Below are 14681 nucleotides of genomic sequence, written 5' to 3' on the forward strand. Positions count from 1 at the left end.
TCCGCATATGGCAGACCAGACATTTTACCTTTTAGCTGTCAGATTTTGCGGATTTGTTCTCCAGGACATATCGGATCACTAAGGGAAAAGGTTATTGCTTAAATTAATTTCAAAATTATTCAATTGAAAGAGTGGTATTTCCGAGATTATGAATCTAACGAAGCTAAAAGGGAATTTAAATTTTAAATATTTTTACATCCTAATCTCTATAGATCTCCTAATTGTTTTCTCTGTGTACTTATACCCAGCCATGTGTAACACTTCCCCAGCTTTTGTCCACTTTTTTTTTTGTATTGTGATCAGAACAAAAATTATCCGTATTAAAAATTTGTGGCATGCCATTCCAGAGAAGCCCAATGAGGAGAATTATGAATGAAAGGTCTCCACCCCAGGACTTCCGATATGATGGATTTTAATGTGGAAATTCTGTGGGTTGTCCAGAGAATCCTAAGCTCGCTGCCATTATCCGTCATTTGAATAGGTTTCGGTATGGGTTTGCATTTAAACTTAAATGCCTGGCGGAGGGAATTCCGCAACATGTTTTGCGCCCGTAACTTTAACATGGAAACAAACTCGGACAGCCCGGAGGTATTCAGTTTGCGATGTTTCCATGTTCCACATGGCGTTAACATTTCTTTTTTTCTCAAAAAAAGAAACCCTTTATTCTATTCAGGATTCCTTTTATTTGGGACTGAGAATGCAGCTACCAAAAAAAATTAAGGAAATTGGAATTAAAAGTGCTATAATGGCAGGTTTTCAGTCAGTTTGGTGAGCTAATAAGGTGTATTGTTTACTTCGGAAAAAGATACGGATTTTGACAGAATTAAAGCAATCCTGCAAATCCTGCTATCCTGCTTGTAACACTTCATTGCCATCAGAGTCAACAAACATCTGGCAAATATTGGTCAAGCTTCTTTATTTATCCTTGGAGAGGTGTTTATCCTTGAGGATCAAACTCCTGAGACAAAATATAATTCCGATTTTTCGTCCATTTTTCGTAATGGGATCCCTTGAAAATAGGGTTTTCCCCCATAGGGTCCACTGTGATGGCTATATCTTCCCCAATTCTCATCGGATTCTCAAGCGGAATACCTTAAACGATTTCTAGATCGATTCTGCACCATTCCGCATCAAAACCCTGACACGAAATATTTTTTCGATTTTTTGTCCATTTTTCCTGATGGGACCCCTTGAAAATGGGGTTTTCCCCCATAGGGTTCACTGTGATGGCTATATCTTCCCCAATTCTCATCGGATTCTCAAGCGGAATATCTTAAACGATTTCTAGATCGATTCTGCACCACTCTGCATAAAAATCCTGAGACGAAATATTTTTTAGATTTTTTGTCCATTTTTCCTGATGGGACCCCTTGAAAATGGGGTTTTCCCTATATGGCCCACAGTGATGGCTATATCTTCCTCAATTCTTATCCGATTCTCAAGCGGAATACCTTAAACGATTTCTAGATCGATTCTGCACCATTCTGCATCAAAATCCTGAGACAAAATATTTTTTCAATTTTTTGTCCATTTTTCCTGAAGGGATCCCTTGAAAATGGGGTTTTCCCCTATGGGGTCCACTTTGATGGCTATATCTTCCTCAATTCTCATCCGATTCTCAAGCGGAATACCTTAAACGATTTCTAGATCGATTCTGCACCATTCTGCATAAAAATCCTGAGACGAAATATTTTTTCGATTTTTTGTCCATTTTTCCTGATGGGACCCCTTGAAAATGGAGTTTTTCCCTATATGGCCCACAGTGATGGCTATATCTTCCTCAATTCTTATCCGATTCTCAAGCGGAATACCTTAAACGATTTCTAGATCAATTCTGCACCATTCCGCATCAAAATCCTAAGACGAAATATTTTTTAGATTTTTTGTCCATTTTTCTTGATGGGACCCTTGAAAATAGGGTTTTCCCCTATGGGGTCCACTGTGATGGCTATATCTTCCTTAATTCTCATCGGATTCTCAAGCGGAATACCTTAAACGATTTCTAGATCGATTCTGCACCACTCTGCGTAAAAATCCTGAGACGAAATATTTTTTCAATTTTTTGTCCATTTTTCCTGAAGGGATCCCTTGAAAATGGGGTTTTCCCCTATGGGGTTCACTGTGATGGCTATATCTTCCTCAATTCTCATCCGATTCTCAAGCGGAATACCTTAAACGATTTCTAGATCGATTCTGCACCACTCTGCGTAAAAATCCTGAGACGAAATATTTTTTAGATTTTTTGTCCATTTTTCCTGAAGGGATCCCTTGAAAATGGGGTCCACTGTGATGGCTATATCTTCCTCAATTCTCATCCGATTCTCAAGCGGAATATCTTAAACGATTTCTAGATCGATTCTGCACCATTCTGCATCAAAATCCTGAGACAAAATATTTTTTCGATTTTTTGTCCATTTTTCCTGATGGGACCCCTTGAAAATGGGGTTTTCCCCTATGGGGTCCACTGTGATGGCTATATCTTCCTTAATTCTCATCCGATTCTCAAGCGGAATACCTTAAACGATTTCTAGATCGATTCTGCACCATTCTGCATCAAAATCCTGAGACAAAATATTTTTTCGATTTTTTGTCCATTTTTCCTGATGGGACCCCTTGAAAATGGGGTTTTCCCCTATGGGGTCCACTGTGATGGCTATATCTTCCTTAATTCTCATCGGATTCTCAAGCGGAATACCTTAAACGATTTCTAGATCGATTCTGCACCATTCGGCATCAAAATCCTGAGACGAAATATTTTTTAGATTTTTTGTCCATTTTTCCTGATGGGACCCTTGAAAATAGGGTTTTCCCCTATGGGGTCCACTGTGATGGCTATATCTTCCTTAATTCTCATCCGATTCTCAAGCGGAATACCTTAAACGATTTCTAGATCGATTCTGCACCATTCTGCTTCAAAATCCTGAGACAAAATATTTTTTCGATTTTTTGTCCATTTTTCGTGATGGGATCCCTTGAAAATGGGGGTTTCCCCTATAGGGCCCACAGCGATGGCTCTATCTTCCCCAATTCTTATACGATTCTCAATCGGAGTACCTAAAACGATTTCTAGATCGATTCTCCACCATTCTGCATTAAAATCCCGAGACACAATATTTTTTAGATTTTTTTTTCCATTTTCGTTCAAAAAAAGGGTACCTCTGCAAGGGTATTAAAAAAATCGAAAATAGTTTTCAAGCCTCAGACAACCAAACCATCCAAAAAAGTTTAGCAAACTCAACACATAAAATTGCAATTTATTGTTTTCGATAAAAAGTACTTTCACACATTTATCCATTTATTTATTTTCTTCTTATTTGGTTTTCCCTTTTTACTTTTTTAATTTGGTTTGTTAAGTTACAAATTACAAATTCCAATTGATTCCTGTAGACACAACGTAAATACATAAATACATATAAATTGAATTAAAATCGCTTAACAGCAAAAATCCTTTGACAAAAGTGCAAAAAAAGTGCCAATTCGATGCAGTTTACAAATAGTGTAACAAAAATAAATAGTGTGCCGGGTGTGAAGGTTTATTCAATTGTTAATTGATTTAATTGAGATTCAATTGCAATAAATTGTATTTTTTTTTTTCAATTTGCTCCCTAGTAACCCCCTAACTGCCCAAATATTTCTAAATGGAGAATACACGTATAACTATTTGCATCTAAAGTTCGTTGATCGTCCGTCCACTGAGTGAGGTTGGGATAGGTAGTAGGTAAGATTCTAATAGATTGCGGCCTTAGAGGCTCTTCAGTTTCTCTTTTGTGTAAATATAGCTATTGGTCTAGGAACAATTAGCGGTTGATAATAGACATTCAGGGTGAGTGTTAGTTACTCCACTTACGACAATGTGAGCTCGAAAAATACACAACTTTTGGATCTACATACGTATAGAGAGATAAAACCATCCAAATCCATATCGGTCGCATCAAGTCCAATTGAGCAAAACGTTTTCCAAAAATACCCGACATCTTAGATATCGGCCTGCTTGGCATATAAACTCGTACAAATTCCCTATTTACATACATCCGTCAAAGGCGACCCCCCTAGGCGATTATTATCCTTCCCCAAAAAATGACAAAATCCAAAGAGTCCTTAGCATGACAGCTCTGTGGATCTGCGGGCAGTATCGCTCCTGGACGAGTACTCGCTGTCCTTGGGCTCGCGTCCTGTGATGTCCACCAGAGAGTTGGGATCCATGTTCGACAGCTTGTCCAGGTCATCGTCGTTGATATAGTTCGGTTGCAATTTGCTCACCAGTTTCCGCAATCTCTGCGCATCCAAAGAAGTGCGACGCAAATTGGCATTATAGTCGCTCGGCTAAAGGCGGAGGATATGACAAAAGGATATGGGTTAAAGCCAGGCGGGATATGGGATAGGGTGGAACTCACATCGCGCCACTGCTCGCCGGGAAAGACTGCAATCAATTCGGCATTTGGCTCCAGAGTGCTGAAGTATTCCTCGTCGTCGATTTCGGTGCCATCGCAATCCAGGTGTATCGTCGGCTGAACACGTTGAAATTTCGCTGACACCTTCACACGCAGCTCCGACAGCGTGGTGGCCACCACAGCCTTGCGAATATTCCGCGTGATGTCCTTGATCTGAAATGGAGGCTGCAGGATTACTAGGAATTTGACGCTGAAAATCGGAAAATGTTTTTGGCAAGCCACTATATTGGCATAGCTTTCACAGAATACACAGAGTACACTGCTGGAAAATACAGTCCAAAGTGTTCTTAGCCATTATTTACTTGGCCAAAATGTTTGTCAGAGTCAATTGTAATACTTACGCACACACTTTGTCCATTAGGCTTTAACAACAAACAAATACAAAACACAAACAGCAAAAAAGAGAGAATCAAAAACAAAAACACAAAAGCCTAAAACATTTGTTTGCTTTAATTTGCAAGGACCCCCCAGGGCGATTGCCACACCCCTCCCAACCTGCCAATAAAAACAATAAGAAGTTAACGAAGCGCGGCGACAACGATAAGGACTCAGGACTGAGAACCAAGGACTAAGAATACGTGGCAGGTTAATTGTTAGAGGGAGACACTGTTCGGAGGATGCCTCAAGGTGGAGCAGCAATGGCAACAACTAATCAATTTATCATTTGCCATAACAATAAAGCCCCCAAACAATGGCCGGGTGGGAAGGTCAAGGAGCATTCTCCGATTATATATACATTCAACCTTTTTCTCTGTTTTTTTTCTCTCCACTTTCTCTTTACTCGCTTGGGCCTAAAAGATTGCTACTAAAATATTTAAAGCATAATGCTGCCGATTCCGAACAAGGCCGAAAAAATGGATGGATAGATTGTATGGATGGATGGATGGGAGGATGGTTGGCTGGATGGGTCAAGTTGAAGGTAACACAATAAAAGCATTACCAAAAAGTTAAAAAAAAGGAAAGCTAAGGGCTGTCTTTGATAAATTGCCGAGAAGGTCCTTGGAAACCTCTTTTCTCAGCACATTTCCAGGTGTCTCCAGGTGACAGGCAACTGTCAAGCGGTTTGTGGCCATTTAATCTGCGTCTGGGTCTGAGTCTGACGCCTGAGCCTGAGTCTGATCCTGAATTTGTATCTTAGTCATCATCATCACATGCAATGACTTGGCAGACTAACCAACCCATCCATCCACCTATCCATCCATCCATCAAAGACACCCAGTCTCTGGAGTCTGGTAAACCAATTATACGACGCTTAGGGAATCCATCAAATGGCCAGCACCGTCTCCGACGTCTGGTCGAAGTCTGGAGCCCAGTTGCTGCTGGATGAGAACAACAATGAAAATTTATCATGCATTTAATGGGAATTCTGGATGGGCGTAGCCCGTTGTTAAAGCAACATTTACCCTATGGCTTTGTGCTTTTTGAGGGTCAACCACAACAGTTGAACCGTAGAATCAATTGTGGCTTTACTCGGCGCCTAGGAAACTATTCAATCAGGACACACCCCAGCCGCCCAGGTCTGGGCCATATGCCAATGTCCTGCGGCATTGTTTGCCCTCTACCTACATACGTTCATATTTTTTTTTGTCGGTGGGCTTCTGCTGCCAGAAAAGTCATTATAGCCGGCGTGGTTGTAGTTGGCTTTCTTAACTGCCGGCCCAGCCGAACAATGTGCTTTTCTCAGAGTTGAACTTTGACTTTTGGTCAGAGTCAGAACCCTTCATTTTGTTGGAGCGAGTGTTACCATAACGAACTCAAGTGCCATTGTTGATAGGTTTCATCATCATCATCTCGTCGTCATCTCGTCATCATGGTGCACTTAGTGTCTCGGTCTGATTTGTGGTTTCAATTTGGTTGAGTCCCAGTTCCAATGACAAAACGAGACAGGACCTGAAGAGCCCCAGAAGTGGAGTGAAGAGTGGTTGGTTGGACGGGTGGCAAATATTTACGAACGGTGCGGTTAGGCTCGCAGATTGGCCCTCACATTTTTGTTTGGCATTGCAGTGTCAATATTTCCCCTGTAAATTCTCCACTTTGCATAGAAACACTGGGAGAATTTCGGGTACATTTTTTAACTGAAATATGAATTATTAAAGAAAAATAAACATATAACTATTAAACTTAGACTTTTAAGATCTTTCTCCTTATGGCCTGTCTTTTATTTCAAAATATTCAACAAGAAGTAGGCAACTTTTCTCTCTAAACACACATCTCTAAAACAAGAGACAATTTTCCCAGTAACATAGCAAGGACACTGGACAATGGACTCACTTAACACAGAACTGACATGAATTTGTCATACGGAATTTGAGATTTAAAGCTGGCTGGGAGGAGCATTTCTGTTGTTCAAATAGCACTTAGGTTGAGTCGGTCAGGAAATGCAAATTACCGGCAATGTAAGCAATTATCCAAAACCCATTCGAAGAAATTCGATTTCAGGACTGGCCACAGTAATTTCGGGGCCGGCTAGTCAGGGCCGTTTTGATGGGCCTGCGGCTGGCATTGTCCACTGTCAGCCATTCATCGGTGGCACTAATTTCCCATGATTGTCATCGAAATGCCATGGCAACACTCGGCATTCAGGGAAATCATTAGCATCATTCACAGACACTGAAAGTCGCCAAACTCTTATGTCTTTCGTCACAATCCTCACTTACACGTACTTATTAGCTTATTTATTACTGAAGGCAGCGGGGGGGAGGGGGCAAGGGAGCGCGTTGTTAAGTTGCACGCTTGCCTGGACAAGGATAATGTTTGTGTACGCTGTATGTTTACCTCGATGCGCAACGTGGCGTATACGCAATGTCTCAACGAGACGTCCTCTTCACCCGAAATGTTTGTCGAGCCATGCGGCATGTCTGTTCGTAATTTAATTTCCACCTCGACCTTCCATCTGCAGATTCCATTTCTGGTGGCTGGGTGGCTGGCTGGAAGTTTATTTGGTTGTTGTTTTTTTAAGGCCATTTGCATTGCCGAAATCCACAAGGTGGACCCCATAGGTGGACATGAAAAACGCATTAACGCGTTAGCAAAAAAGGATGAAGGATCCACCACCAGCCCGACACCTCGGGCCACTTCAGTCGCAACGCAATGAGATTTGTTTCTCCTCGGCTTTAATTTCCTGCTAGCACCAGAAGTGTCCTGGTGACTTTGGCTTCCCACAGCACATCCTTTGGGCCAAATTACTCATGAGAAGCATATCCTTATATAAAATAAATCGAATAAAAACTGTCTGTTGCAAAGCTATGTCTTATCGAGACTTGTGCGACATCAAAGGCGAAAACGAAAATGTTTATAAAATATGAAAACTTGTATCAAGTTGCCAGAAAACCCATTAAAAGCAATTTACTTTCTTGAATTTGAAACGTTGTTGAGATTTACAAAAAAGGACCTTTTTTTGGGGAGAAAATTAATAGTTTAAGGATTATTACTTGATGGTAATTGTGGCTCAAGGACTTCTACCCTGATAAACTCCATGAGCAAACGGCATTCGTGTCAGTTGCCTGACAAGCTGTGGGCTTATTAATTAGCTGAAATGCGCATGAATTACTCATACGACACGTGGGCCCAGGCTCAGACCCAGCTTCATGCCCCTCCGAGCTGTCACTGACAAATGGCACCGCATTTCGGCCACATCAGGCTGCCAATTAATTGCTCTCGCCCCTGAAATTTACAGCCACTTGATAGCTCTCGTTGAGCTTATCATCTATTCACCAGATCCATCCAGATGCCGATCTATCGGCCCAGTTTATATTGTTATTGGCGGTGGCTCTTTAAGCACGTTAGCACACCATAAATCGATTAGGGTGCCCCAGCCTGGCCAGGGACAGGAGGGGAGACCAACGAACCGGGAACTCGGAACCAGAGACGTCTCGTTATCGTCCAATTGCCGTGCCCAGGCGCGACGGCTTAGATGGGGGCGGCTCGGGTGGCTGCACAATGATATACGAGCCACATTGGCGCCCGCATGCGGATGCTACTTTTCCATCGAGCTTGAAACAGTTTGAACATTTTAATTAAATTTCAATTGTTGACCGCCCACTACTATATTGGCTTTGGATTCCCCATCTTTATAGTCAAATAGAGTTCACAGAGCCGGAAAAAAGAGCAATTTGGCGGGGAAAATCAACGTGCTTCGGTGGAGTTAGAAGTTTCCGTGGCTTTTTAGTCGGTAATTATGGAAAAATTCTTTCCTTTTGAAGCAGTTCTTTAAAGCATGATGAGAATGGTCAAGTTTTTCATTAGCATTTAATAACGAATTTTATGCTAAGGGTGTCTAACTCAAAGAAACTTATTTTTAGTGAATTTAATTGGGCTATTTAATTGGATATATCTCATATATCTGTTCATAATTTAAAAAATGAATATGATCTGCATTTAATATAGAAACTAAATAGAAACCAGACTAGCACTTTATTGCTTTAATTGAAACTAGTTTTGTTTGTCTGTTTGTGATTGAATATTATTTGTGATGGAATATTTTTAATATTTATAAGAGAAACCTATTCTTTTTAATAGGAATTGTATTCCTGTAATCTACATTTATTCAATCCAATCCACAATATATCCAGACCATGATAACATTCTTCTTATCAAGGGCTCTCGACTAACCTTCCCCTTTTTAGAACCCCCTCCATTTTATATTTTTTTAGCCAGCTTTTTGGATTGGATTGAAAAGTTAGCTGAATGCTTAAAGGGCGAATAAAGCACCGCCAGCAACACTTCAGGGGCACCAGCACCAGCAGCACCAATGTCGATGATGCCACTCAACGGCCAAGGCTTTGAAGTGGCTGCCCATTTTCTCTCCGTCCGGAAAACCTTTCACTCTTTCGCGCTGACCGTCAAACTTTTCTATATTTTTTTGTTCCGCATTTAAACTTTTTTCCTTTGGCCAACCTGAAGTATGGCCATAACAACAGCGTAACAATAGCTCCGCTGTAATCACTTAGCGGATTGCTGGACTAAATACTGGACATGGATATACGCACCTTGAAGGGCTTACTGTTGTCCAGCTGGGCAAAGTCCTCCTCGGCAATGGTGGGCGGTGGAGTGGGAGTGCTGCTGTGCGGCGACAAGGCCAACTCGAGGGTAATGCTGTCGGCGGCATCGTCCGCATCGGGATCCAGCAGGTCCATGTCGTCGCCATCGGCGTCCAGTTCGGCGGTGCGTGTTAGGGTTCGCTGTCTGGACGGAGGGATAGCAGCTTCAAGGCCGGGATTTGGGTCCTCTACTTTCTTGGAGTCTGCTTCTGGTTCTCCGGAAGGTTTGTCCTCTGCTCCTGGAGGCTTGGCTCCTGCCTCCATCACGTCCGCCTCTCCCGGATTCATCTCTGTCATTTTTTTATGGTTTTTCCAAAAGTTTTCGTGTCTGGAAAACAAATTTAGGCCATAATTGAGACATTTAGTTTAGGTTTATTTCGGGGCATCCATGATAAGCAACAAGAACTTTTCGTTATGATTTTAGCCGTTCTTTTGCAAGCTCAGCGGGATATTTATGACAAAAATCAAAAAGAAAATTGTGCAATTTGAAAATTATTATTTAAAAGAATGGAAACAAACAAGGCAGCATGGCTTTCTCGCGAAAACGACGCATTTGTTTGCGAAGCAAAATAGAAAAATAGAAAATTTAAAAGCAGGAAAGCAGGAAATTCATTGCAAAAAAAGTAAATATTGACATTTAAGAAAAGTCCCGGCGAAAGGACTTTAAAAGAAGCGCTTCAGAAAACTCTGAAATGGCCAGTCCCCCGAGCCAAGTAAAATCTTTAGACAAGAACTTGTTAACTGTGATGGAAATTAACATAAACAAAGTGAAGCTTTTCCTGATTTGTGGATGATTTTTCAAACTTTTGTGCAGCACATGGTTTTCCCACAAAAAACGAACTCAGAAAGTACCTTTTTGGAACTTCAGAAGAACTTTACATTTTATGTTTTTATAAAGTTACAATTCACTGAATTTTTTGTGGCCCTACTATTGAACTACGCGATTTTTGATGAATATCCTTTTTGTTTTTTTCGTTTTTTTTTTTTGTTTCGAAAGGCACTGCTCCGGGAGCAGAGCAAGCACCACAAAAGCCGGCCGAACTTGGAATAAATTGCCAGACGGCTGTGCGTGCTGTATTTAAACAACAGCCAGGACGAAGGACGCAGGACGAAGTGTATGAGAGCTCGGCTCGCATTTGCCGACAGCCACGACCACGACCAAAGCAAACACACAGCAGCAGCGCGCAAACACACAGGACATGAAGCAAAGACACACAGCAAAGTCTAACCTTCGAGGAGCTTTTTTGTTGCGGGAGAGCTCTGTTAAGACACTGTTAGCGGGGCGTGTGCCAAAGGATAATGCAGAGGGTCCTGGGATCTGGGATCGGGACCCTTTGACCCGTAAAAGTGGGTAAAAAGTTTACCAGAGCAGCTGCAAATAGTTCTACTTAGCCGGCACCGCAACAAAACACTAAAGATAAACACACTCACACAGACGATGCCCTCACTCTTTATAGAGTATTTGTACATATATATGGGGCTTGGCAGCAAATATAAATATTTTAGCCTGAACTTTCGCAACTAAGGGCAAAGTTTAAAAATGCAATAAAATAAAGTTTGCAATTTGGGCCAACAAACTCCTGTGGCAGCGAGCAAGGGCCTCCTGAAAAATGTCACAGCGGCATAATGAGATTGCCCGCCATCTCCATTCATTTTCCCCAAAAAGAAAAAAAAACTATAATTCCCTGGCTGCATAATTAAAATAGGTATTCATCCGTAGTGCTCTTATTGGCCGAAAGTTTTTCAACAAAAGTGAAAGACAAAAGCCAAAGGATTTATTGGTTCGAGTTTCGGAACAGGCGATGACATTTGCAGGAGCGCCGGAAATGAAATGTTTAAAATTCATGAAATTTCCACAGATTTGTTTTTCGGTTTGGGATGTTGATCTGAAGCCACTGCCAATAAATAGCCATTCACACTGATATTTATTACTGAGCCGGGCTTACCGCGCCAAACAATATTGCGCATACGCCATGTACGCCCGGGTTAATTTGATTGCCAACGCACCGCGGAAACGGCAGAGTTGGGCGCGTGATTGTCCTGGCAGGCACGTGTTGACAAATGGTCTGGCATCTTCGACTATCTGGTTATCCTGCTCAACGCATTGCATTTCAATCGCGGACCATCAATCGCTGGCATTCAATTGTCGTCCTTGATGTCCTTGGCGCAACATACTATGCATATTTTAGCCAACGTCCGCTTTTTGGATGGAATACTCGCCCTTCTGGGCGATTTCCTATTTCCGTAGGGGTTGCTGGGAGCCTGGGGGTGGTTGAATAATTTATGGTCCGTGGTCCGCTAATTGCGCATTGGGGCGTGGCGCGAACAACTTTTCGCATATGCAGCGCCATCGTCATCAATTTAAATGCATAGACCCAGAAGAGCGAGCAGCAACATCAGCAGCCAGACGGTGTGGCAAATTGAAATTTATGCGTCTGGCCGCCAAGGTGGCTGCTGGCTGTACTATAAACGGGTGTAGATGTTGAGAAATTCCCTTCATCATCATCATCGCAGGCTGGCATGTTTAATTGCAATACACGACCTTCGCACTGGCAGTCTGGCCAGTTAGATTAATTAACTCGCATGTCATCGCAAAGGTCAGGCTCGCAGCATGTGGCAATGATTAATAGTCCTTCAGCATCCACTGTCTCCATGTTGCACTTGTTTCTGCCGGTTTTTTTTCTGGTTGGCCAACAGTTTCGGCAACTGGGTAAATGGCAAATATTTGCACTCGCTGCCACATCCACTTTAGACCTGGCATTTTCGTTTCTAAATGAAATTAAATGGGCGGCAAAAAAACGACAAATTGGAATTTCAATACAGACAAAAAATAAAGGAATGAAGAACAAACATTTTAATTAAATTAAAATAAATGTGAAATGCTAAAGAAAAACGGATACTGATGTTTTGTCCTTGTTCGCGTCCTGCTGGTATGTAACAAGCAATTTACATTCACTTTTAATGGCATACTTAATTATTTTGATTTTACTTTTTTTATTTTTGGAATGTGAATGTGCCATTAAATGGATTTTTATTGACAGGCGCTGGCGTTTAATTGGTTTAATGGTTAAATATTTAAACGAAATTTATTTTCCTGAATTTTTATTTTACTTACAACCATATTCTCATCTTTTGTAGAACGAACAGAAAAGGGTACAGTCGAAATCGCGCTCGAAGAGCGAACATTCCGCTGACTTTACATCTATGAAGGGTGGAAAAATAGTGCCGATGCAATTCTGTATGCACGCAGTGCTGTAGGGGGGAATGTCCTGCTGATCCTTCCAATACACCTCCTGTGGCAATGTGGTGGCAACCTCTGCGGCAAGGACTGCAATCTGCAGCAGCGTTAGCAACTGCATCGTGATAAACAAAACGGATAATTTCATATTTGTGTTTTGTGTTTGGCCAACTTGGTTAAATTTTCATTACTGACAGCTGCTTCCAAGGCAGTGGGAGGGCCAGTGGGTGGACCATAGTGGGATTATAGTGGGTGGACTATGGTGGGTGGCTTTGTGGCATAATGACTTCCTGGTGGCCAAAAGCAAACACCCAAATGAGGCAATCTAAGCAGCAGTTTGCGACTGCCTGTGGCTCTAACTGCACAATTATGAACCAGTATCCCTTCAGCCTCACACCCACACCCCCAACCCCAACCCCACACACACTACTTATGCATATATGTGCCCTGACATTATCCTTGCTTTTCGCTGCCATATAATGTGGGGAAAAAGTGCCACGGGGCGCATTAGTAATGCCCACTGCGGCATCTATTACCGAGCTGCTTGTTTATGTGCAACGTCGAACTCACACATTTTTTCGGTGGAGGGATAGAGGGGTAGAGGGGATTAAATAAACAGCCTGCGGCTATTGCTGCTTGCTGCCAGTACCTCCAGCTCAGCTCCCTCTCGAAAGCCCGCCCCATCCTTGACATTTATTTTGGAAGGAAATGTGAATGAAAATAAAATAAAATTTTGGATAAAAGTGATGGCGACAGATCAGATACTCTTCAAAAAATATTAAAAATAAATAATGAAGATAATCTTCTAATGAAAGGACAAATTGATATATTTAACTAATTAAAACTATAAAAAGTAAATCATAAAAATCATTAATACCCTCTGATAGAGTAGAAACACGAAAAATAAAAGGCTAGCTGGAAAAATTTGTAGAGAATTATGTGCTCGTTTGGAAGCAAAAGCGTCTCGTTAGTCGAGTTGCTTATAGACTTGCCTCGATATGTTGTTTACTCTGGCCACGCCCACCAAGCCCCACCTCCCTCCCACCAGAAGACGCCCTTGTTTTGAGACGTTTGACATTTGTGCTTAGGGGGCTTGCCCATGGAATATATACTCTGCTTACATATGGTATGGTATGGGTGTGTGGATGCAACAAGCTTCGAGCAGCGGATTAGGGAATAATAATGATGATGATGGATGAATGGTCATAAAATAAAGTGTTGAAATCTGATTCGATTTTCAAAGAAATTACTGCCCTATTGAGTGCCAAAAGGATTTAATGAACAGGAATAAATTAATACTCAATAGAACTTGATTTCAAGTCGGATATCAGTAATTTTAGATTTATTTGGTCTCTTGGGGAGTGCTATCTTTTGATCTTTTTGAACAAAACCATAATAAAAAAAACAATTTGAAGAAATGGCGACAATTTTGTAACCACGACCACGCACATCAAAAGCCGTCAAAACCAGAAGTGCGGTTCCAGTTACATTTTTCATCTTTTCTCTACTTCCGTCTCTTCCGCCTTTTATTTTAGCCATTTTGTAGTCCTGAAAACCACCTCAAGCAGAACTGAATTTTCTAAAAGTACAAAATTAAAAATGGATACTGAAAAGGTCTTTGCTTTACCGTTAATAAGGGAAATTAAATATGCAAAAGCCACAAAACAAATTCAATTCATCATCCTTCATGGCCACGCCCACATGGAGCGGCCAGGAGCTAGGTGCTAGGGGCGGAGTGTCGTCACGAATTTGGGTCATTCTGCGGGAGCTTTGAACTGTGTTAGTAGGACATCGAAGGAAGTGGCTGCAAACGTCATGGCGCTGTGACGTCACTGCACTGTGACGGAGAAGATTGCATTGAAGAGAGGCAGTGAGTGAGTCCCGCTAGCTGTTAAATCAATTAAAATAAAAGGGAAAACAGAGTAGCAGGTCCTTCTACTTCTACTTCCACTC

The 14681-nt window shown here is 41.7% G+C and overlaps 1 protein-coding gene across 2 annotated transcripts; it reads right to left on the minus strand.

Annotated features, from left to right (window-relative positions):
• Positions 1-3305: 3305 nt before the first annotated feature.
• Drep3 (DNA fragmentation factor-related protein 3) lies at positions 3306-12960 on the minus strand. 2 transcript variants are annotated; one of them, XM_017237908.3, is made up of 4 exons: positions 12606-12937; positions 9440-9818; positions 4395-4604; positions 3306-4323 (listed from the first exon to the last, which is right to left on the minus strand). In XM_017237908.3, exons 1-4 carry the CDS (start codon positions 12674-12676, stop codon positions 4099-4101), a joined length of 885 nt encoding a protein of 294 aa, XP_017093397.3. In that variant the 5' UTR covers positions 12677-12937; the 3' UTR covers positions 3306-4098. The 2 variants fall into 2 exon arrangements, 1 of the variants encoding a protein (XP_017093397.3); XR_011442480.1 differs by lacking the exons at positions 3306-4323; positions 4395-4604; positions 9440-9818 and adding an exon at positions 11189-12259 and having other exon boundaries at positions 12606-12960.
• Positions 12961-14681: the final 1721 nt, after the last annotated feature.

Source organism: Drosophila bipectinata, chromosome 2R, assembly GCF_030179905.1.
Source record: "Drosophila bipectinata strain 14024-0381.07 chromosome 2R, DbipHiC1v2, whole genome shotgun sequence".
Lineage (NCBI taxonomy): Eukaryota > Metazoa > Arthropoda > Insecta > Diptera > Drosophilidae > Drosophila > Drosophila bipectinata.

Bases quoted from the DNA above. Each gene is read 5' to 3' on its own strand.
- Drep3 (XM_017237908.3), bottom strand. From the start codon at position 12,676: ATGTTCGCTCTTCGAGCGCGATTTCGACTGTACCCTTTTCTGTTCGTT. The intron at 9,819-12,605 runs GTAAGTAAAATA...TTTGTTTTCCAG, and splicing joins CAAAAGATGAGAATATGGTT to ACACGAAAACTTTTGGAAAA. The intron at 4,605-9,439 runs GTGCGTATATCC...CCTCCATTTCAG, and splicing joins ACAACAGTAAGCCCTTCAAG to ATCAAGGACATCACGCGGAA.